The sequence below is a fragment of the Mauremys reevesii genome, linkage group 6 (assembly GCF_016161935.1).
Source record: "Mauremys reevesii isolate NIE-2019 linkage group 6, ASM1616193v1, whole genome shotgun sequence".
Classification (NCBI taxonomy): Eukaryota; Metazoa; Chordata; order Testudines; family Geoemydidae; genus Mauremys; species Mauremys reevesii.
This window is the reverse complement of record NC_052628.1, coordinates 92,531,050-92,556,915: the sequence shown is the minus strand read 5'-3', so window position 1 is coordinate 92,556,915 and position 25,866 is coordinate 92,531,050. Positions and strand designations below refer to the sequence as shown.

Genomic DNA, 25,866 nt, shown 5'->3' with positions numbered 1-25,866 from the left:
TGCTGTCTGTGTGTGATAAATAACAGTCGTACAGCCCTCTTTGTCTTAAGAGTGCCTTGCAAACACTAATCAATTTTCACAATACACCTGTGGGATGGAGAAATATTATCTATATTGTCCAGATTGTGAAACTGAGCCATGAAAAGGGCAAGGGGGCCCAAAGCATTAGAATAAAATCCCCAGACAAGAAACTTAAGACTTCAATCTTGCCTAAACCTTACAAGGCTGAAGCGAAACCCTTGCAGAGCTGCCAATTTCCCACATTTCTGATGATCTGGAATGAATTCCTGTAACCCAAGCAGTTTGGAGAATCAGGATTTTACTATACTTTCACTGAAGATGAATGCCAATCAGATGAGATTTTGTTTGCAGCCTCCATAGAGCTACCATCTGGGTCTGTATTTTTAAATATGAAGCTTCAGAATCGTAGAACCATGTCAGAATCCATCTATAACAAATGTTGATTTCTAGTTCTAGTGGCAAGGACAGGAGTGTGAAGGACAGCTCTTCATATGGTCATTATGAGACTTGCCATCTTACTTGAAGATCTCAGTGAAAACAATAGCTATACAGTGCACACCATAACATTTCTAAGTAAAAAGTTACTTGCAGCAAAGATTTGACTTGTCAAAACTCTTAAACCCAATGAGTCATGTCCAGTCCTTACAGGTAAATACCCATGCAGCATGTGCAACAGTGGATGAACATCTGGCAAAAGAAACACCTTACTATGGAAGACCTGGATATCTGACAGCAAACTACCACACCATGATGCAAGATAACTGCTACTGCTTTCGTAAGCATGGGCAACGAGTGTACTGCAGTTCAAGCAAGCCAGAGGCTGATCTTTGTGGCAGTGTCTGTTCACGTTGGCTTGTGCACTAGCTGTTTCTGTTTTCAGTACACCGCAACCCATGTGTCCATGTGCTGTACACTCCAAACGAGCATAGCTGCCAACATACTCTGGAATATACCCAATGTTACAACATATGTAACATTGTGTATAGATTGGATTTTGGCTTTTTGCACCATTTTCTTTAGTTCATACCTGTATAAGCAAAATCATAATGTATCCTAAGGGAGATGTCTGGATAATGCAATTTTCACTTCTCTTGTACATTGTACAGGTTTGTACATCGTGAAAGGTTGGGATTAGGAGGAAATGCCATTAGGAACAATAATAAGTAAGGGACTCTAAAATAATACCATTGTGTCAGTACTCTAAATGCAGTACTTAAACCAATATTTGCACAACTTCCAAGAAAGGTATGTTTCACTATTACTCCTTTCACAGAGAGATATGAATTTGGCATACTGTAGCATCACACAGCACTGTTACATTAATATTTCCCTTTTACTTTGTCTCTTTTCTTGGTAGCATAGCTAGTGACTACATAGGAGTTTTTCTTATTAGCCACCTGACTGCTGTGCATCTGTGCCCCCTCACAGCATCCACAATTTCATATGGACTCCTTAGGATCAACCATGTGAAATTGCTAGGAAGTCATATAGTACCTTATTATCTTTACAACTTTTGACAAGCCTGAGATTCAGGCACTGTTGGCTGAAGATATCAATGTGGCTGTGCATATCTCTCTTTGGATACCTATACAAATAAACTAAAATGTATACAAAAATATAACTGTAGAATTGTAGGCATCCCAGTTTAGGAAATATTTTTGTGGACTTGAGGTTTCCCTATCAAAATATCCACCTTTACCATTTTTTTGGTCACAGTCAGTTTAAGTAATATATCTATTTTTGAGTAAATAAATCTCCATTCTCCCAAATGAATTTAAACTCTTTGTTACATAATATATATGGTGGTGATATCCATATGCTAAATTGCAAGACCATGTGATAAATACATTTATCCTGCTGTTACAACTGCCTTACTTGCTTTCTGCCCTGTGGGAAATCAAGCAAGTTAAAACAAATTCCTACTAGGCTGAGCTACAGAACAGAGTGATATTGGAAATGCTCATTCTGCTGCAGCCTTGTCCTTCTGCACCCTCTGATTTTGGTTCTGTGGTGATAATATGAGGGACTGACAGAGGATCTTTGTGCCAGAGGTGATGGTTTTAGCTATGCTCATAGAGATATGCCCACTAAAAAACCTCCACTTGGAACAGCAATGGTAGAGTTAGAGCTTGTTGCAAAATGTAATGCAGAGAGTGAGGGATCTGGAGCCACAGATAATGGAGAAGACTTGATAGGGGATGGTACTTATATTTACTATTGGTCCTCTTATGGAATAATGCCCACAATAAAGAATAGCTAAGATAACAGCAAGCACCAGTGTGAGCACTAATCTTTTTACCCACTAGAGTATTCCTTCCTGATGTTTTTCCTACTTCCTTTTCTAAACCAAACTATATACTGTTTCTGAGGTATTTCACCAAAAAGTGTTGACTTTTTTGTGAAAGAAAAATTTGCTCTTCAGAGCTGGTGAAGAAATCTTTAATGAAGCGTGGATCTTGCCCAGTTAATAAACAAAACCTTGTTCTAGTTAACATTTATATAGAAACCAGTACCGTGAATTTCACCCAATTGTTGAGTGACTTACTTCCCACTGGGCTCTTTTAAAATTCAATATCAATGTTAAGATTTTACAGGCACTCAATAGTTAGAACCCTACAGATCTGACATATATGAGGAAGCATTTTCCCCATTTCACTTTCTTAGCAACTGCTGGGCCAGTCCAGTTCTGCACCTCTCTCGAAAAGAGGCTATGCCTTAAAGGCACAAAAGAGATCACAGTATTTGATGCAGAACTATTATAATCAGTTTACTAGGGTATTATGTTCACCATGAAGAAAAACGCTTACCCTAATATACCATGGTGATATGTGAGATGTCAATTTTTCCTTGTAGTTAGGAAAGAAAATAACTGCAGTACCTCCAATACCACTTGGTGGTAATTGTAGGTAAATGTTGACTTTTTGATAGCAACTGCTGTGGTTTCTTTCACAGCATTTTATAGGGAAACATTGTTTATACCGACTGTACTAACCTTCAAGCAGTATTTACAAGTAACTAAACACCAAGGAGAGAGACAGAATTACCCATGTATGAAATCCTCATTTTGTGTAGTTTTAGAACATATGCAGTCAGCTTCAGGATAATCGGTGTGGCTTAATACCAAAGAGAAGGAAAGTGCCATATGGAACAGACTACAAAATTCAGAGTAAAAAGCAGATAAGATTGAGTGGCAATTTTATCCCTGCCAATCCTGAACCTTCTCTGCTGTCTTTGAAGAAAGTGCTCACATTTTATTCTGTTCTCATCCAGACAGTCTAAGGAATTCTTCTTGGAGCGGATTATTCCAGAGTAAGAGTGAATTTGCTAATAAGATAATCAAATCATTTCCCGTGTGAGTGACTTGATTTTAATGATACTGATAATGGATAACAATATCCATTCCATCTAGCTTTATTAAAGTGTGCTTGTGCGCCAGGATATCTCAATGTTCTTATCTGTGCAAGAGAGTGGTTGTTCCAGCTATAAAAAGGGAAATTGGCACACGCTGCTCTTTCTGCCTGTATAAAGGTTAAATCTGCATATGTAATGCAGTTCCTGGCAAATATGAAATAATCTTTGGATGGTGATCTCAGCAGTTTTAAGGCTGCGGTATAAAGCAGTTTGATTATCTTTGGTTTATACTGGCCACAGTACATTTTTTGTTATTCATTATGTTTGTGAATTCCCAACAATATGCTCAGTACTATATAAGAGCTTAAAATAAAAAAGACAAATCAATATGACAGGATACTGTGACAAAGTTCCTCCTATATCTTGGTGGGTCCTGCACTTATTGGCGGATTTGTTCGCCTCAGAGATTCACCATGTGGGTCAAGGAACAGCCCAGAGACCTTCCCCTCTGGTAGAACCCACAATCCAGGTTAATTCCTCCTGTGTCTGATCAGGAGTTGGGGGGTTTGGGGGGAAACCCAGGCCCACCCTCTACTCCAGGTTCCAGCCCAGGGCCCTGTGGACTGCAGCTGTCTAGAGTGCCTCCTGGAACAGCTGCGCTTCAGCTACAACAATCTGGGCTACTTCCCCATGGACTCTTCTTTATCCTTCTTTATCCTCACCACAGGACCTTTCTCCTGGTGTCTGATAATGCTTGTACTCTTCAATCCTCCAGCAATACACCTTCCCACTCTCAGCTCCTAGTGCCTCTTGCTCCCAGCTCCTTACATGCATGCTACAAACTGAAGTGAGGTCCTTTTTAAACTCAGGTGCCCTGATTAGCCAGGCTGTCCTAATTGATTCTAGCAGTTTCTTCTCAATTGGCTTCAGGTGTCCTAATTAGGCTGCCTGCCTTAATTGGTTCCAGCAAGTTCCAGCTTGTTCTGGAACTGCCCATGTTACCTTATCCAGGGAAAAGGGATCTACTTAATCTGGGACTAATATATCTGCCTTCTAACTCTCTCCTGTATTACCTCCTTGTCAACCTCCTCTTGGCTCTGGCCAAACTGGCCATCTACAAAACCAGGGAGAGGAGGTTGGCTGATGGGATTTCCTGTGACTGTGGGGCCTATTTCCGCTCCTCCCTCCGTTCACGCATCCGGGCAGAGTTCCTCTGGGCGGCGTCCACTGGCTCCCTTGATGCCTTCGAGGAGCAGTGGGCGTTGTCTGGGGTTCTCTGCTCGGTGTCCCCATCAGGTTCCCTTCGTTTAGCCCTATGACCTCACTCCCGATCCTGTTTTTTTCATTGGTTGTCCCACGCAATTATTTGGTGTCACAGACCTGAGGATCTTTCCCTTAGGCTGGGGGGAGGTCCTTTAGTAGTGGGCAGGCTTCACCCGCCCACTTCCTGGATACCAATAGGAACACTCTCCTGTATTACCTCCTTGTCAACCTCCTCTTGGCTCTGGCCAAACTGGCCATCTACAAAACCAGGGAAAGGAGGTTGGCTGATGGGATTTCCTGCGACTGTGGGGCCTATTTCCGCTCCTCCATCTGTTCACGCATCCGGGAAGAGTTCCTCTGGGCGGCGTCCGCTGGCTCCCTTGATGCCTTCGAGGAGCAGTGGGCACTGTCCAGGGTTCTTTGCTTGGTGTCCCTATCAGGTTCCCTTCGTTTAGCCCTATGACCTCACTCCCAATCCTGTTTTTTTCATTAGTTGTCCCCCGTATTTATTTGGTATCACGGACCTGTGGATCCACTCTCAGCTCCTAGTGCCTCTAGCTCCCAGCTCCTCACGTGCACGCTACAAACTGAAGTGAGGTCCTTTTTAAACGCAGGTGCCCTGATTAGCCAGCCTGTCCTAATTGATTCTAGCAGTTTCTTCTCAATTGGCTCCAGGTGTCCTAATTAGCCTGCCTGCCTTAATTTGCCCGCCCACTTCCTGGCTACCAATAAGAACACTCTCCTGTATCCCTCTGGCCTGACCCTGTCACAATACCTAGAGGGGAGAATAGCTTATTGGTTTGATTTGTTTGTTTTTAAATGTTACTAGCCCACTTCTAGTGCAGACTGTGCAAGAAGTTAGTCATTAGAAATCATTGGAATGAAAACCAGTTGCTGGTTTGGTTACCTGGGATGAGGAAGGTATTCCAGGCAAAGGCTAAAGCATGGAATAAGGCACAGAGAAATGTGTGAGAGAAGGAGATACATGGAGCATCAAGTCTGGTGTCATTTGTAGAGGGAAAATGGTGAGACAGACATGATAAAAGATTTAATCAGAGATATAGGGTGGAGAGAAGTTGTGTAAGGCCTTGAATGTGAGGGCAAGAAATGCTAATCTGATGTGGTGGATTACGGGGATCCAGTAAAGACACTCAAAGTGGGTGGTGACATAATCACAAAAAAACTATTGTATATCAGAAAACCTTTATTTTTTTCTCATTTCCTATGATTGGAAATCCCTTTTCACAAAATATATAACACTATAGCAGATACGTAGATACGTTTTAAAATTCATACAGCCCCCACCCCAAATTAAAAGAACATGAAGGTTGCAATGTGGAGATCTCCTAGGAACTAAAGTTGGTAGCCATCTTGTCTAAAAATACTATGTGGTTACGTAATTAAAGACCATGTGCCAAGTTCCTTGTTGGTGTAAATTTGGTGCAGCTCAGCACCAGCAGAAAAATAGGCTCATACTATTGTAATGCATATATACAGCCTTCACTTTTGCATTGCCAGACTTTTGAGAGCTTCACTTTGTGTTTGTGTGAAACTTTCTAAGCTTTAAAATATATCACATTGCACAATGTTTTCACTTAAATAACACAACAATTTATAGTTTTGTAACAGCTTTAATAAGTTTCCAGCATTGTTGCCTGCATTTTGAAATATATGTGCAATGTGTCTTTAAGATCCATCTAATAGTTACAAAAACAATCCATGATTTTGCTAAATAAGCAGTGTCATTTTAGTAAATGCCTCTTGATGTGCGGATACTCCTCCATGAAATGAAATAGATCCCTTAGTTCCTGTAAAAGATTAATAGCATTACATTTCTGCTTTTAAATAAGCTTTTATTCGGATCATATTTAATGAAGCACCAATCCGCAGGCCAGATTTGGAAATAAAATCACAGAGATTAGTGTTCCTTTTTATTTTTCTCCTGTGACATGGAAGTAGAGAAGTATACAAACCACATTTTCTGGCTTTTGCACTATGCCTCAATGGTTCCTTCTTTGTTGTAGATTTCATTAAACTGTCTGCAGCTCTTTAGTGTTGTCTTTCACTTCAGAGACACATGTTGTTTGAAAGGAAATGAAAGAAAAGTTAGATAAATGGTTAAATAAAATTGCTCTCTCCAAAACATCTACAACTACTCTGACCTAGTTGTTTGTCATCTTCTGTTAGGTGACAAATTGTCTGCCTCTGAGGCAAAAAGGCTCCCCTGGCAGCAAAACCTGTGTGGTTCTGCTGGGCAAAGGGGAGACAGGATTTCAAGAGGGCTATACAGGGAATTTACATTCCCTGTGCAGCACAGAGATCCCTGTATGCCAGCGGAGCAGGACAGGAGACTATACTGCTACATAATTCCATCTGTCATCCCTATCCATGTTGAAAGGGTATATTAATAGTAGAGGAGCTGCAGTAGTTGTGAAAGTGGATAGAAGACTCCATAGGTCATATGCTGCCTTCTATCCACTTGTGCTAGTTCCCTGAGTGCCAATCATTTTAAAGAAGCAATTATTTTATTATATGAGATGAAAACCATGAGAGAATGGCTGCATTTTTAAGTCAATGGTGACTCAAAGCAGATAGGTGAATGTTATTGAAATTTTCAAAATCTTTAAAATTCCACATTTATTTATCTGTATTTACTCTGCAGAAATCGAAGGGACCTATACCCCATTGATGCATAGGGACCTAAAACAAAAAAGGATCATTGGATAGCTCTCAGCTATTGGGTGATACCATGTTGATTTTTCATTGAAACAGGTAATAAACTATGACTATTTCTGTGTTATTGATGATGTTCCACTCTTTGTTTCCTTATTTCCTTGCAGATATTTATAAATAATGAATGGCATGATGCAACTAATGGCAAAAAATTTGCAGTCTATAACCCTGCAACTGGAGATAAAATTTGTGAGGTAGAAGAAGGAGACAAGGTAGGTTTTTAAAGCTTCGCCATTTCACGGCTTTCTTTGTATCCAATCCAGCACTTGCAAGGCAACGGGACATATGCTGTGCTGGTTCTAATTGGCACACTTCCACGACTTCAGTGGAGCTATACCAGCTTCCACCAGCAGAGCATTTGGCTCCATGACAGCTTTGTTATTGATTACGCTGAGACCAGGATCAAGATCTTTGTATCGGGCACTACTCCAGATTCACAAACTACTGTACACTGGAGAAGGATTTAGTCACTTAAATAAACTTGAAAAAAAGAGAACATTTTAGAAACAAAGCCCCAAACCCAAATCCTGTGTTTGGCTAATTGCTTTCTTGATTCATCTTAGTATTATTCTGACTATTTATGTCTGAATTCTTTTCTCCCATACTACCCAGCTCCTTGTTCTGATTGTTCCTTCAGTAAAGATATAATGATATACCTGATGCCATGAAAATAAGTGGGATACTACCTATTCATCACTGAGTGATTTATTTCAAAGTTTTGCTTACTGTGAAAGCCTTTCTTAACAGTTCTACTCACACTAAGCACATGTGCTATGTAAGTACAGTTACAGTAGTCAGCCACACTGCTATTTGGCCACACTAATCCTTTAACTTTTATATAAAATGCCAGGGAATCTTTGCTAACAAGTGGTCACAACTCTATATGTATGTCTTTTGTGAATGATGACACTTCCAGTAAGATAGTGCTTCCTTACAGCACAGCTGGTCATTGATTTAATACAGATTTGCAGTGATGAATGCCGCCTGCTGAATCACCAGCACCAGTTCCTGCGAAACAGAGCTGGCTCATACATGCTTAATTGTTAAGATTTGATGGGAGGACTGCAAAAGCTGGTTATAGCTGAAGAGAAATGTACTTATTTTGCCATGTATAAGACCACTTGGGGGGAAAAAAGATACACTTATAGACAGTAACTTCAAAAATCTGAAATGGAACCCTAAGAACTCAAGAGCAAATTTCCTATGTTTTCATAATTTTGTATAATTTTCTGTTTGAAAAGACTTCGCTTAATAATACTATCTAGTTTCAGTGCACATTATCAAGTACAGGGTGATACGTTTAAATATAGAAAGCTCTTTTGTTTCCATCGTTTTAGAAATGATGACCAGAGACATTTTTTGGATGAACTCTCTAAAAAGAAGCCTGAGATGCGAGTGTTCTATTTCTAGTGACAAGTGTAGAAAAACTTTTAACTAGACCTGTGGAAAAAATTACTCATTTTATCTGTTAATGTTTTCATTCATGCAAATATTTGCCTTTGTGTATGTTCATTCCCAAGCATGCACGTATACACAGGCACATACAGGCACACATTTTTTCTGTTTCTATAAAGTTTTCTCATTTGTGACATCATTTTTGGCCTCAAAATTGGGCCATTTTTGCTTCAAGAAGTTCACACACAAATAATGATTTTGTGAATATAAATGGGTCCGTGGTGAAATTAATAACAGAAAACACAATTTTTCAAGGCTTTTGCATTTCATTAAAAATATTTATCACCTGATTTAATACTAAGTACCCAGTCCTCCTTTCATTGTATTTACATAACTCCCACTAAGTCAACAGCCATAAAGAAATGCTTATTGGGCTGAAGCTCACAATTATCCTAAAACCATGAGATGGCCAGAGGCTAGGTCAGTTCCTTTTGTGACTTAGAGGATGAACACGCTGGGACACTACTCCCACCAAATGACACTGACATCAACGGAGTGTCTGCCCCCACCATTATTCTGGAGGACCGCATGTAACCCCTTTGCCTTGGCTTATGAAACTGCACCCTGTTTTCAGAAGCCCTGGCAAAAGATGGTTTAATTACGTTATCAGCTGATGTAGAATGGTTGTTGAAAGTGCTTTTGACAGATTGAAATCCCATTGAAGATGTTTATGACCCATTTGGATTCCAGTGTCTGTGTTTTATCAGAGGAGTAACCGTGTTAGTCTGGATTTGTAAAAAGCAACAAAGAGTCCTGTGGCACCTTATAGACTAACAGACGTATTGGAGCATAAGCTTTCGTGGGTGAATACCCACTTCGTCAGATGCCAGTGCTGTACTGTGGCTTGCTGTGCTCTTCACAGTCTTTGCAAAGCCAGAGGCAAGTCATTTCCTCCTGAATGGAGCCATTTCCAGTCAAACTCCTTGTAGCGGGGTGGCTACCCGCTCCTGCGCTTTGGGGCTTTAAAACAGCCCTGGGAAGGGGCTTTTGGCTGGGCTGATTGGGGAAGTGGCTGCAGCTGGGGGCCACGCCCCAAACAGAGCAACAGGGCCTTATAAGAAGGCAGGGAAGCCAGAAGCCAGACAGTCTCTCTCTGGCTATAGAGAGAGATGGGCCTGGCTGCTTAGGAGCGGAGATAAGGTACCTAGGGTGAAGCAGGGCTGGGGAAAGGCTGAGGAGCTGGGGAAGCTCCAGCCTAGAAAACCCCAGGCTGCGGCCTAGCGGAGGGCAAAAGGTACTGGGGGTTGCAGGGGGCAACCTAGGGGTAGGCAAAGGCAGCAGGTCCAAACCCCCTTGCCGATGATGAGTACTGGATACTGCAGTCTGCCCCAGCGAATGGGGGCTAGATAGAGACTGGGCAGTAGCCACTACTGAGGCGAAGTGGGGATAGTAGGGTGGGGGTTCCCCCTGGGAAGGGGTAACCCAGTAAAGATTAAAGGGGCACTGGGGTCCTGGGAGGGACACAGGGCCAGTAGTAAACAGGTGGATCACCGGCCTGCAGAGGGCGCTCCAGGGCTGGAAAGAGCTAATTCCCCGGAGTCACCAGCAGGAGGCGCCGCGGGGGTGAGTCCGACCTGTTACACTCCTCATAAAATGGGCATGATGCCAGTGAGTTGCCCAAGGTGCAGTTCTGGTCCCTGGTCAGAGATGATTAATCCGCTCCCTGCACTGGTCACAGAGCCAGTAAATTTGCAATGCTGCCAGTTTCTTTGCTATTTGCTGGTATGCATGGTCATTCCAAGTACTCTGACTAAAGTCCACTGTTTTGCTGGCTTTGTACCAGAGTTTTATCCAAATCCGGCTGTGCTCTCATGACCATGAAGCAGCACGCTTTGCAAAAGACTGCTTCTGTTGAGCTTTCACTGGAAACCCAGAAGGCTCTGTCATGGTGTGTTTGTAGCTTGGCATTGGGAAGACAATGGAAGGGTTAAACACTGACTTACCAAGCTGCTGCATTACAGCAATGGGGATTGTGTCTGTTTCCCTTGAGTGGATTGGAGATGCTGAGGACAAAGGAAATTATCCCATGGAACTGTGGGATACTTTTGGCAGACTCCCAGGACCAAGTCCAAGGAGGCTGCATCTACACGGTAAAGCAATAGAGCTTAAATGCTGGGTCTTAGCTTGACATGGGCTCAACCTCTCCACTCCTGCAGGATCCTAGGACCTAGGTCTGAGCCCGAGAGATTTGTGTGTAGACAGAAGAGGGTTTGGGGTCAAGCCTGAATCTGGGCCCAGACTTAAATTGCAGAGTGTCATACCCATAATTTCACTGTCACAAAAACCCCTTCATATTTAGCCTAAATGTCCCTGTTTTAATTTTTTTCTGATTTCTCCCAGTTTTATTGGTTTTTACTAGACCAAATAATTTGTTTACTTTATTATGTGTTCAGCCTTTGAATACATACGAGCACAGTTCAGTGCCTCTGTTGCTCAGCTTCCCATCCCCTTCCAGTAATCATTTGGCCCTAATATGGTACAGATCCAAATCCAGCATAAAATATTTTGTCTGAAGCATAATTCTGTGGATTCTAAGTTACAGGTTTCAGGACTTTACAAGATACCTACACCATGGATTTGATGATAGGATTCAGGTCCAAGTGTGATTTGTCTGATAGGTGTCCAAGCACAAGAGCTGATTGTAAGATACCTGGCAATGTCTGGAACATCTTTGCTATGCAAGTTTGGATCTATTTCTTATATAACAGATGGCTAGATAAAGTCTCTCATGACAATGGTTTCCCATGGTTTCAAATATCTCAGGAAGACTCATGATGTAGGAAGCATGACTGCATTTCTTGAACAAATAAATGCTCAGTATGATGTAAAGCAAATGCACATCTATAACAAGTGTTCATTTTAAAAAAAACACTAGTAAATCTGGCCCTATGAAATCTGGTCTTGGAATTTTTCATTCTTGTCCTTCTCCAGTCCAGGTGGTCTGAAGCTGATGCTCCGTGTGGCTTTGTCTTCATTTTTCATTCCTTTTGTCCTTATCCAAAGAATTTCATAACCACTCTTGATTGTCTGATTGTGTGTCACTGGCATTGTAAAGTGCTACCCTTCTACTTCTTCTCTTTTTAATATTTAAAAATCAAGTTACATTGCAAATCAGGTTGACCTGATATTTGATCATCCTCAAATTAAATTACTCATGACCTGAAACTGTTCACTTAACATTTGAAACTCTTGTAGCTTTCATTCTGTTCAAGCAATCTAACAACTCCTTAAATAAAGAGAATGCTGTTCAGCATACAGGTTTGCTTCATGTACAGTAATTTTGTAAGCCAATGTGTAATGACAACTGCTATTAACTAAATTGTCTAGTGAAATGTACAAATCTAGTAAATTACACAGTCATTGTAAACCTAATATTCTAGAGTCTAGTCTTTAGATAATGAGCCAAGAGATTTTAGGAATTTAATTTGTGTGTACAATAGAGTTAACAAAGAGCTGTACACTGCCTTTCAGTGGTGTTTTGGGTTTTTTTAAGTGACAAAGCACAGACACATATGTGGATGGGAGCTGTTTTCCTTTCAGTTAGATGGCTCTTTCAGGCTAAGCTCACTAATCCTGAAGCCCCCTAGTAATAATAAAGCATGACTACATTTATTTAACAAATGGTCAGTGAGATGTAAAGTAAATGCACATTTATAACAAGTGTAAAAAAAATAACCTAGTAAGCCTGGCCCTGTGCATAATTATCTGTCTCTGTCTCTTGGTGTAGATTTCTATATTAAATTTAGTGTCATACAACTGACAGAGCAGGCTTTTATATTTTTTTCTCACAGGACTTAATTAGTTGAATTTAAGTTTAGCTTTCTGGTTTTATGGATTCTAACTAGCTATTTTTGACTGTATAGTTGAAAAGATCCCTGCAAAAATAAGCATTTGATCATATATAGACTATAAGCATCTATTATCCTTAGGCCGATAGGCACCATAAAATTAAACGGCATTAATTATTATTTTATACAGTTGTTCTGGGTCATTAATATCTGATAGAGTGCATGGAAGAATTTTGAAATTTCAACAAGTATGATGGAAAATGTCTTGAACATATTTACATTTTTTACAACCATATCTGCACATTCCATCCATTATATGATATTGGAACCACAAATAATTAAAATGAGAATTTGAGACACATTTGAGACAATTTTAAATGGTCTAGGCCAAGATTTTCACCCTTGGGTGCCTTAAACTAAGCACTTAAATAAGTGACCTAATTGTCAGAGGTGCTGAGCACCCACAACTCACTATGGGCTTATGTGTGGATAAGATAGGTCGTGAATTTGTGGGAGTGAGGAAGAGGTTTTGCCACTGTGCAGACCATTCAATCCTCTCTCTCAAAGCAGAGCCACATTAAGGGTACATGGGGGCTACTTCAGCCATTGAGCTGAGTTGCAAGGCCACTCCATGGGCTTGTGGGGTGGATGTTCCCTCATTCTGCTGTGCATTTCCCCTGGTATTCATGCTGAGTGAAGGGGTGGGGCATAATACCGTAGAGACATTGTTTACCTTTGATATTTTTACACTTGTAGGAAAACATTACATCTAAATCAATATGTGGATTACATTCCATCATACAGTGTATATAGTTTTTTCATCTGTGACAGATAAAGTATAAATGTTCAATTTGGGATCAAATCCTTATCCCTTCACAATGTCCAAATACATGGGCTATGCACGTGGTAGCTCCACTGGTACCTTGGGGAAGGAATCCTCTCCATCTCCATCAGGCTACAAAATATTAGCGAAACTACCTCTTAGCTTTATTGTAGCCTCAATATTCCCCACAGCTACTGTGCCTTCCCATGTAGGTGGGATTGGCCAGCAGAGCTACATGGTCATGAATCCACTTGCTCCACACACTCCTTTCTTTCATCCTGCCCCCAAACCTCATGCTGACGTGGACACAGAGAGCCACTGTGGAGCTGTCTGTGCTGTGATGGTAGGTACCCACTGTAGGAAGACCCTGCCTGCATAGCAAGTCTGCACTGGTTCTTTTGCTTTCTGGGCTCTTCGTGACATGATTTGTCCCTCATTAAGTCATACAAAGATCATTCAATTTCAGTTATCAATAATGATTTAAAATATTGGGCCTGATTCTCCTTTCACAACAATTTTACCGTAGTGTTGAATTCAGTGGAGTTACTCCTGATTTACACCAGTGTGAGAGGAGAATCAGGCAAATAACAGTATGGGACAAATTTTCAGAAGTTGCTGCTTAAATTGTACATGCAAATTGCACAGAAAATTGTGCTACAGATAGATTCCTACTTTTTCTAGAAATACGCTTTCAAAAAAACCCAAATGGCCGAATTGAACCTGCATTTGTATTTTACTTGGAAAAGGAGCAGCAGGATGTGTGAAGTACAACAAACTCCCAAATACTGAAAATCATTTCTAAGTAGGCCTTTAATTGCTTCTTTTGCATCCTAGATCACCCTCCATGTAAATACAATTGCACACAGTGAAATATACATTGCTCCATTGTTGTGAAAGTCAAAAGATTAATAATAAACAGTATTATAAAAACTGCCATAGGCTGACAAGTTAACATGCTTAATGTAAAGACAGTGCCAGCATTGTGGAGTGCTTAGGGTTGGCAATTAAAACCTGGTCAATTAATCAGACACTTCCATGATTTAGAGTACTTAGGTCCTGCACTTACAATTAAAAAAACAAAGATGATTTGTTTTCCAAAGAATACATCTGTGGTCATCATAGGAAATATTTTAAGAGACATATTTTGAATCTGGCCTTACCCAAACCTTGCGGGGGGAGGGGTTATGTCCAGATGTTAGGCTACATTAGATGTTTGGATGCCTGATTTGTGGCAATTACCTGGACATTGAAATATAACTGCAAATACCTGTGGGTGCTAAAATGGGGGGTACATTTTTGAAAATCTAGACTTAAAAGTGGAGTTCCTTAATATACTTCTATGTATGGGCTTTGAGACTTCACCTGTTTCCTTCATATAACTGGGAAAGTTTCAAGTGATAGTGAGCATGTTTGAAAAAAAGAGATGTAAAATAATTGTTCTCTTCTAATTAGACTGTAAGCTGCTTGCAGCAAGGTTGATTTCTTGTATTTATTCTGCAAAATGCCTAGCACACTTTAGGTGCTGTACAAATAGAAAAAAAAGCAGAATTATATGACAGAATCAAATATCAATCAAATAAGTCTCCATATTCTTCACACACAGGAGGACATAGACAAAGCTGTTAAAGCAGCGAGAAAAGCTTTTCAGCTTGGGTCACCATGGCGTACAATGGATGCTTCAGAACGGGGAAGGCTCTTAAATAAACTAGCTGACTTAATTGAAAGAGATCGTCTACTCTTAGCTGTAAGTATAAAGCATTTACAGAGAGAAGGGAAAGGGCGGTCTTGTATTGATGCCATGATTTTCAAAGGACTCAGAATATGTGGGAGAAGTTGGTGCTCAGCCCGTCTGAAAATCAGGTGATGTCAGTGCTTGTTTTCAGCCAAGTCTCTGACTGGTTTATTTTGTATTGCTAATTGGCATGTTTAAATGACCTGCACTTTTGTACCCTCATTCAGCAAAGCACTTAAGCACATGCTCAGCTTTAAGTCATACTCATTTCCCACTAACATCAGTGTAACTTCAATGGTATTTAAGCACATGCTCAAAATTGCTAAATCAGGGCCTAAAAGCGAAGCTCTGCTCTTCGAGAATTACAGTAGATACTATTTAAAGATGGAAGGGATTTTGGATTTCATTTACGCACCGTTTTCATCGCTGCCACTGCCACCTCCTCCTCCCTTCCCCCCCCCCGTGTATCCGACAAATTTTGAATCAAAGACCAAAGGCAGCAACATATTTGCTGTTGACAGTGAGAAGGTGAGCAAATAGAGGACCACCTAACTCTGAATATTTAGCAGAGTGCTCCTTACTGGACCATTTTAACAATCAGATTGCTGACAGCTTGTATTAATGCATTTTAAAATTTTACATCAGTGCTGCAAATAGCTGTGTACCCAGTCCAAAATATTTACCTACACCTTTCTCTGTAACCCAGTTTTGTTGTTGTCAATGAGTCGTTCACTTTGCTATTGCAAGCACTGTTAGAGATATGGTCTTATAGTAGTTAGCTACATAAAAAATAACCAGCAGGTATTGTAATTGTTCACAAAATCCTGAGCTGGGACAGTCTTTTGCTGCCAAAGGTGCCCGAAATTTAGCCACAGCATCCAGTGTAGCTAACATCCAAGATGACACAATGATTTAAACACATCACCCAGAGTAATTTAATCACAGCATTCAAACTATACAGCCAGCAGCTGCAGATGGCACCAACAATTTAATATAACAGAACCAGCATACTTAGCCTACAAAAATACATAAATATCTGCAAAGAAATATCCATTTGCCCTTCCCTTTCTTTCTGGCTATAGAGTCTTCTTAAATAACACTTGCCTACATTCCGAAAGGCTTTTAAACCCAAACATGAAGATTTATAGGTGGTCACTTGCTCACACTTGAGAGTTGGCAACTGCTAGTGTCTTGGGCAGTTTCTTTTTCAAAAATCAGATCTGAACATATACTTTTCTTCAACAAAGTACCCACTCTGAACTAGTCCTGTCAGACCTAACAGAAGAACTAGCTGTCACACGTCTTGGGAAACACTGAAGCAGCTACATTTTGAGCCTTCCACTATTTGAACTAGTGGTTTACCCATTTTATAAGAGTCATACTTTTGATGTGGATTTTATATACCAATTTTAATGATGACATATACTGATATTTGTATCTTTGCCATACAGTACAGCCTATGGAGGTGTAAGAGTCAACAGTGTAACACTGTTGCAAAAAAAGCAAACATCATTCTGGGATGTACTCACAGGAATGTTGTAAGCAAGACACGAGAAGTAATTATTCTGCTCTACTCTGTGCTGATTAGTATTGTGTCCAGTTCTGGGAGCCACATTTCGGGAAAGATGTGGACAAATTGGAGAAAGTCCAGAGAAGAGCAAAAAAAAATGATTAAAGATCTAGAAAACATGCCCTATGAGGGAAGATTGAAAAAATTGGGTTTGTTTAGTCTGGAGAAGAGAAGACTCAGAGGGGACATGATAACAGTTTTCAAGTACATAAAAGGTTGTTACAAGGAGGAGGGAGAAAAAAACGTTGTTCTTAACCTCTGAGGGTAGAACAAGAAGCAATGGGCTTAAATTGCATCAAGGGTGGTCTAGGTTGGACATAAGGAAAAACTTCCTGTCAGGTTGGTTAAGCACTGGAATAAATTGCCTAGCGAGGAATCTCCATCATTGGGGTTTTTTAAGAGCAGGTTGGACAAACACCTGTCAGGGATGGTCTAGATAATACTTAGTCCTGCCTTCAGTCCAGGGGACTGGACTAGATCACCTCTTGAGGTCCCTTCTAGTTCTATGATTCTTTGAAGAGAAAAGGAAAATAAGCTACTTCCACAAGACAGATGAAGCAGTCAGATTTGTTATTTTTTACTTGCCGATCCTATAATATCTAATTACTCCTTCCCTCCCCTACCAAAACCTCTTTTGCATCTCTGTTTTCCTTAATTTGTTTTTATTTCCCACACCTTCCACGTGATATTGGATCCCTTTTTCATTTTAGATAGGAAGTGTTCATAAATTCATAGATTCCAAGACCTCTGGGCTGACCTCCTGTATAACAAAAACTATAGAACTTCTGAAAAGTAATTCCGAGAGCATATCTTTAAAAAAAAATCCAATTTTGATTTAAAAGTTATCAATGATGGAGAATTCTCCATGACCCTTAGTAAATTATTCTAATGGCTAATTACCCACACTTAAAATTTACACCTTATTTCCTATCTGAATTTGTCTAGCTTCAAGTTCCAGCCATTGGATCATGTTATACTTTCCTCTGCTAGATTGAGGAGACCATTACCAAATATTTGTTTTCCATGTTGGTACTTAAACGCTGTGATCTAGTCATCCCTTAACATTCTCTTTGTTAAGCTAAATAAATTGAGCTCCTTGAGTCTATCACTATAAGGCATGATTTTTAATCATTCTTATGTCTCTTCTTTGAACCCTCTCCAATTTATCAACATACTTCTTGAATGGTGGACACCGGAGCTGGACACAGTATTCAAAGAGAAATTGCACCAGTCCTAAATACAGAAGCAAAATAACCTCTATACTCCTACTCAGAATTCCCCTGTTTATGCATTAGCCCTTTTGGTCACAGTGTTGCACTGTCAGCTCATGTCGAGCTGATTATGGGCATCCATGATCAAGTGGGAAGTTACAGATTTGGAATCACTAACTTGTCATTCTGAGAGTTAATGTTTTGGATGGCTATTTGCCAGGGGTGGAGGGAGGGCTTGAGTGTGGAAACCAAGTTAGATGATTTTGTTCATTCATTTACCACTATGTAGCTAGCCAATAAAAGACAATCCGTTGTTTAGGAGGTGTTAATTTTCCCATACTGAAATGCCCTCCATCAAAGGCTCCTCATGTGTACAGGCCTCTCATATGCAGACTGGGAGACTTTGGTTTGGTTTTGGATGCCATTCTGCCCTGGGAGCCCTCCACAATGGAACCCTGCTCATATTATTTGCAGATTATTCACTCTTTCATTGAGGGTCCTTGAAAGGTCTCCCACAATACTGAAGAACCACAATATCCTACTGCAATGACACCTGAGTGGTGTTGCCATTGCTGGGAGCCTCTGCATTCCTTGGACATCACTGAGAAGGGTTAACCAGCTCTGAATAAGCTGGTGCAGAGAGTGCAGACTGAGTACGCCCACTGGCTCAGTATTTATGGATTCATTCGTATCATCTGAGCCAGGAGCTTCTGGTTGTAGCTCTTTTTATACATACCAGTAGAATACTCAGTCTAAACTAGAGCAGCTTCACTTACTCAGTTAACAGAAATCTGTTTTTTCCCCCAGAACCTGCATCATTTAAAATGCACCATTATCAAATTATCTGCATAAATCACTGAGAGTAAAACCCTAGGGAAAAGTCTCGTTTGCAGATTTCCAAATTGATTTTTCAGTGGCTCTGCTTCCTTCAGAAAGTGATTTGTCTTCTAGAAAGTGAATATACCAGAGCTGCAAATCTATAATTTGGGCAGCCAATAACAAGTGATAGATATAAAAAGTAACTGCCACTATTAATACATGGCTGATATGTTTTCTTCTAGACAATGGATGCCATTGATGGTGGGAAACTTTTTTCCGCTGCCTACTTAATGGATTTAGGAGCCTGCCTTAGAACTTTGCGCTACTGTGCAGGCTGGGCTGATAAAGTTCAAGGTCGTACCATTCCAATGGGTGAGTAGTTTTGAGAGAGACTTTTCAAGCCAGAACTGATGAGTGTGGTGTGCCTTTGAACTGCCTCCTGCTAAAAATTCTGTAATGTGGAAAAATATCTTGCCTTGGGAAAGATTTCAGCCAAACATTAATATGGATTGGTTAAGCCTTATCAGATGCCTCTTTTTACACATTTGGCACAGTTAACATAACTTACTTATTTACATTTTTGGTATTTATTCAACTAAACAATATTAATTATTTACTAGAGAAATATTAGGTTCTACATGTGAAAGTAAATATGAAGAGTTTTTTTTTAAATGGGCAATATTAGTGGTAGAGGTTACACCTAACAGTGTAACAATATTGGAAACCAGATGTTAAAAAAGGACTTTGGCTCAATAAAGACTAAGACCGAAGCCAGAAGAAAGTGAGGTTCCCTACTATTCTTTGATTCCATTATTTGAGGGTGGATGAGGAAGAGTCTGACTGGAAGAAGGGAAGGGAAGAAATTCACCTGATTTAGCTCAAAGCCCATTCTGTTGTCCCTTCCATTTATCAACTCTAAGGAATTTGACTGCCCTGCTTTCTCTCTAAGAAAGATAGATTTGTAATGAAGGAGGAATTAGGAAAAACTAGAGTGACAAATATTTCAAACTTCAGAGATTTTTGCATCACACAGACCTCTATACTAGGCTTACTGGAACACATGTTTATTTGAAACCAAGGGCATTTTATACTTAATGGATTTCATGTCAGCTAAAATTTAATATTAAAAAATGTCTGATAAGCACCTAGGATTGTGAGTCACTTTTTTTAAAAAACACTTTCAAAAAAAGGGGTGGGGGAGAAGAAGGAATTAAAAATGCTGAGTGGGCCTGCTTTACTGAGGCATGTAGGGAAGGTCCAGATTGAATCCAGATGTATTTTTTGTTGAATACTTAAGATTTTGAAAATATCGTTTATAAGTACAAGAGTATGTAGCTGTGTTTGGTAACTAAGTTTATCTCCTTTATACTCAAGCTGTTTCTCACAAAAGCTTTTGTCTGAGCGTACTCTTTTTTTTTTCCCCTCTTGTTTAGATGGAAACTTTTTCACATTTACGAGACATGAGCCCATTGGTGTGTGTGGCCAAATTATTCCTGTGAGTTGAAGCCTTTACATAAAAAAAAAGGAAGTTTTTTATTTAAAAGGAGTTGCTTTCAAAATTATCTCTGCACGAATGAATGTATGGATCTTTAACCATCAGAACCTTCCTTCTCAGGCCAGACCATTTCTGGACCTGATCCTGAGAGGAGCTGTGCTAAAATCAGAAGGAGTTTGGCACATGAAGGGTAAACCCCTCACAAAGTATAGGGGTTTAAAATATGTACAGTCTAGAATGTAAAATAAATTATTTCCCTAGGAGTCTTAGTCATGGACGAGGACCCATTGGGCTAGGTGTTGTACAAACACAGAACAAAAAGACAGTCCCTGCCCTCAAAGAGCTTCCAATCTAAGTATGAGACAAGAAATAACAGATGGATACAGGCAGACGAGGAGTAAACAAAACAATCTGCATTATCTCTTATAATAAGTTGTAAATCTCCAAGTAACTTTTGGTGTATTCACTGGCCACTTCACCCCTCACAGATCTTCGGAGATGGCCAGTTGGCACATTGTACCCTCCTCTGTCCCTGGCTGCAGGCACAGAGACCCACTGCCTCCTGCCTGGATGAAGTATTTTCAAAAGAACAGACAGCTGCCCCACCTGGCCCCAGCTACATCGTCTGCAGCAGCATGACCAGGAGATGTTTCTCCAGTGCTGTGTGGATGATTTAAAGACTCTTTATGTACCCCATGATGTTCATTCCCTATGATAGCAGTACATACCAACGCTAGTAGAAGGTAAACCTTTTCAAACACCAGCTTCAGCAGGTTGTAGGGTGGAGGGACAGACTGTTAGTGATCCTGAAGCTATTTCCTGTTGATTGTGAGACAACAAACCAATCAGTTGACTCTCCAGAGATGCACAGCAAGGGGAGCAAGCCAACCAGCTGCTCCTTGAAGATTCCTGAGAATGAGAGAACCAATCAACCACTCACCAAAGCCATGTGGAGGTGAGAGGTTGCAAGTTACAACCCCATCCCCTTCAGTAGGCCAATTCAGGTGAGGGAGAAAGTGATGGCAAGATTCACCAGTTTCATCACTAAACTGGCAACTTTTGTCATGCTTTGCTTGAGTTGCATTAGATATTTTCAGCCTCGTCTGATCTCCGACTGCCAGTTTGAGTGCACTGAAATCGCATAAACCCAAATCAGTGGGTTTTGCACAGCCTATGTGACAGTTCATGCGTCTGTTGAAGGGAAAGCAAATGCAATACAATGTTGTATTAGAAATAGGATACATCTTCTCATCTGTCTTTTAGTGGAACTTCCCTTTGGTTATGTTTGTCTGGAAGATCGCTCCTGCCCTTTGTTGTGGAAACACAGTGATCGTCAAACCAGCAGAAGAAACTCCACTGACTGCTATTTACATGGGATCTTTAATTAAAGAGGTAAGTTTGCCATAGCAGACTACTACAGTTTTTGAAGAGGCCAGTACAGTATAAGAACTAGGTTGCACTGTGCCAAAAGAGCAAATAGCATATCTAGCCTTGTACTGTGGAATTTACTGCAATCCACCGAAGCAACTGAAGGGTAAAAAGCTTACATATTTTACAATCTAGCCTATTGAAAAAAAAATCCCATCACATTAGCAATCTAGTAAACTAAATTTCTTGGCAAATGACTGTGTTATAACAGCATCATACCTTTCAAAATTCAAAGCAAACAAGAAGCTTTTGGAAATGAGTGGTGATTAGTTTATCATCAAGTTTATCTTAGTAACAAATCCGTTTGTGTGGGTGATTTTATGGTACACATATTTTGTTCACCTGGGTTTATGATTAATGAGGATAACATTAGACTGCTTGACTGCTGCCAAACTTCACGTACAATATGTTCAAGTATAATACACCTCCTGTGCTTCTGAATTCCCAAGTACAGTAGTCCTTAACATTCCATTGGTTTCAAAGTAATATTACTGGGTGTCACCAAGCAGAGAAGGGTGGTGAAATGTTTAAACTGCCTCTCGTTAGGGTCAAAAAACAAACTAAAAACTTTATCTAGATGTGATTACTGCCACCAAGGTCAATAATCACCAGGTCAGTAACTTCCCCAAGTACTAGCAGCCCTGACTCAGCACATTGTAGTGTTCTGCCTCATAACAATGACTCATCACAAATACAGCCCATAGGACATTTAGGGCAAACATAAAAATATGATGAAGTGGAATTGATTCACAAAAGGGCCAAAGGCTGCTCATAGTGAGTCACATAGGAAAACTTTACTAGAAAATACAATTTGGAGGAATTGCTTTTACTGCTCAAAGTATTCCAACTGTTCATTTTAAACAGCAAAAATAAAGGTGATGGCTCCATTGAAAAGCAATATAAAAGAGAAATTAACTTAGTTCTATCCTGACCTTGATGAAGTGACATCTCTCTCTAAATATAAGATTAACATTCCTGCAATAAGGAGTCGACTGTATTCAAAATCTCAGTGCGGTTGTTCAACAGAGTATAACTGATAAAATACTATGGCACTTTTATGCAGAAAGGAGTAGAATTACTTTTTTCATTTTACAAAATTAAAGTTTTATCATTTTTCATTTTGTTTCTGTTTTCTTTATCCAAATTTCACCTGTTGAAAGCTCAGGTATATCTGAAGTTTGAACATATCCGGATTGAATATTTTTGATGGATGTTCCTATATAGGTTATAGGGCATTAAAATGTGCAAATTCTTATCAAAGTTGTCAAATTGTTTCTGAGTCCAAATTTGTGACCCAAAATTCATTGCAGCTCTGCTTTTGCATCTGAATCGCCTATTGAAATCTGAGCCTAGTAGTACTGGCAAAAAGTTGTTACTCTGATAGCTGCTTTATGTGAAACCAATTGGTGATCCTAATTCATGTCTTCATGGACAAGTGTTCACATCAGAATACAACATAGTCACAGTTGGCACTAACTGATGCCCTCATTGGCAGTCTCATTATGGAGACCAGAGACAGAATAGATTTATAAACCCTACACTGTCATTCCTCCCCGCCCAACGGTGGTCCTTTTAGGTTAGGGATGAAACACAGCTAAGGAAGCATGGAGAAGATTTCATTATTGCAGACCCATTCTGTGGCTAAACAGAGGACTTCAGTTGCCAATGACGTCAATCTGAAACCTTTAATGAGCACTTTAAAAGACTGAGTTTAAAAAAAATAATAAAAAACCTGCTTATATTATATATGTTATGTTGTTAAATTATAATATCAAATATAATATAATATGTATATTGTAGCAGGGCCTAGAAGCTAACTAGGGTCTGGATTCTATTATGTTAGGGAATATGAAATAACTTTTTAAAAATATATACAATATGTGTATGAGTCTCAGTTATGTGGTATTCTTAATTAAACATGTCTGTCTGGGAGTTATATTGCACTATTAAGTGCCTCAAAGGCTTCTTATTTCAAAGTCCCAGTTCTACTTTAAAAAGGGATTCTGTTAAAGTGACAAACCAAGGGATCCAGGTTTATTACCTTCAGTGATTCCATGCCACGTTTGTTTCATGTAAAGTAAAAAAATCTTCTGCTAACTGCCAGCCCTGCAGACCCATTCTATGAAATTGAGGCCCACCCTAACTACACTTACCGTGCACCTCAATTGGGTCTAAGTTAGCAGTGAGGATTCACGAGCAGGAAAGGAACCCAATTTGATTTTCAGACCCTAGTGGGAGTTTGCTGGGGTGGCAGTTGTGGGCAGTTGGGGTGGGAGGGAGGAGAGAGAGACATATTCTGTTTCTAAACTGAGCAAATTTCATCTGGAGTCACTGAGAGACAATGGGTTTGAGTCAAGCCAAAACCTGTACACCAGGGAGGAGGACAGCATTGAACAGAAGCTTTTAAAGGGAGACTAAACAGCACATTTCCTAGGTACACAGGACATGCCTCCTCACAAGCCAGATCCACCCACTTTTTATTGGAAAGTTCCTTGCTAGCAGTCCACCACCAAAGACCTACAGCTCAGGTTGTGCCAATGGAAAGAAGCAAGCCATTCCGTGTGGCACACCTCAATGACATTTTTACAGTCACTTTCCAGAGCAGAATCTCACTCTACATCAGCAGTCAAATGAATGGAATAGCCTTAATGAAGCTGAAAAAGATATTAACCAGTTTTCACATCATTAAACATTTTCTGACTTGGGGAGGGGCATATTGAATTAATGCTGTTTCACCATTTGACAAAAGCATTGAAATAATGACAGAAAATGAGTCTGCTTTTCCAAAAGAACGTCTGCAATGGATTGGAGCAAGATACCTAGTCTGCAAGAAAAGCAAAAAAGACAGAACTTTCAAATAGAAAAATATTTGAGTTGGGGGTGGGAATGAGTTATTGGGTGGTTGGGGAAAAATTATTGGGGAGCTGTAGAACAGAAACAATTTAATCAGAGTAACAGAAGTGCTCGTCCATTCTTCATCATTAACTCATAATTCTGGTGGTTTTTACAATTTAGGCTGGATTTCCACCAGGGGTAGTGAATATTGTGCCAGGTTTTGGACCCACGGCTGGAGCAGCAATTTCTCACCACATGGACATAGATAAAGTGTCTTTCACAGGCTCTACACAGGTATTATTCTGAATGCAAGTAACTATAAACTGGAACGCTCTGCTCCTCTGATTCTCAGTAATGATTTAGTGTCTAGCTTTCTTTAGGTAATTATTTTAACTTTTTTTCTTTTTTGGCTGCTGTTTTGTTAAACAAAGTCTGTGTAATGACTTGTTAGTTACTGAAAACTTCAAACCTATCTAAACAATGTTTGTACTGTAGGAAGGCCTCTTCAGACAAAGGAATCCAATGAAATACAATTGGATCTAACATAGCAGTACTATTTTAAGGTTTCTTTTTTAAAATATTATTCTCAAATCTTTTTGGGGGGGGTGAGGTTGTCTTATAAATTTGAGAATGCAACAAATGGAACTTTCTACTATTTAATTTCAACAATGGCATTTTGGTAGGGATAACCATCTGAAATCTAGACACAACTCTTGCAAAGATTTATGCATATGTATGCACATAAGTGATCCTATTACGGTCAATTGGACTGCTCACATGTGTAAAGTCAAACTTATGCATAAGTCTTTACAGGATGGGCCTCTGCTTAAATCAGGGGTCCTCAAACAGAGGGTCGTGACTCCTCAGAGGGTTGTGAGGTTATTACATGGGGGGGTCACGAGCTGTCAGCCTCCACCCCAAACCCCGCGTCACCTCCAGCATGTATAGTAGTGTTAAATATAAAAAAAAGTGTTTTTAATTTATACGGGGGGTGGTACACAGAGGCTTGCTTTGTGAAAGTGGCCACCAGTACAAAAGTTTGAGAACCACTAGTGTAGATGATCACTAATGCCACGGGCCAGGGGTTGGCAACCTTTCAGAAGTGGTGAGCCAAGTCTTAATTTATTCACCCTAATTTAAGGTTTTGCATGTCAGTAATACATTTTAACATTTTTAGAAGGTCTCTTTCTATAAGTCTATAATATGTAACTAAACTATTGTTGTATGTAAAGTAAATAAGGTTTTTAAAATGTTTAAGAAGCTTAATTTAAAATTAAATTAAAATGCAGAGCCCCCCAAACTGGTGGCCAGGACCCAGGAATCAGCTCACATGCTGCCTTCG

At 40.0% G+C, this 25,866-nt stretch overlaps 1 protein-coding gene across 1 annotated transcript in view; it reads left to right on the top strand.

Annotated features, from left to right (window-relative positions):
• The window catches only part of ALDH1A1 (aldehyde dehydrogenase 1 family member A1), a 48,557-nt gene that overhangs the window by 6,836 nt on the left and 15,855 nt on the right, over positions 1-25,866 (top strand). Inside the window, exons 2-7 of the mRNA XM_039543910.1 lie at positions 7,476-7,580; positions 15,038-15,178; positions 19,009-19,138; positions 20,200-20,261; positions 21,525-21,653; positions 24,705-24,818. Coding sequence (XP_039399844.1) covers positions 7,476-7,580; positions 15,038-15,178; positions 19,009-19,138; positions 20,200-20,261; positions 21,525-21,653; positions 24,705-24,818 — 681 coding nt within the window. The remainder of the gene's footprint in view (positions 1-7,475; positions 7,581-15,037; positions 15,179-19,008; positions 19,139-20,199; positions 20,262-21,524; positions 21,654-24,704; positions 24,819-25,866) is intronic.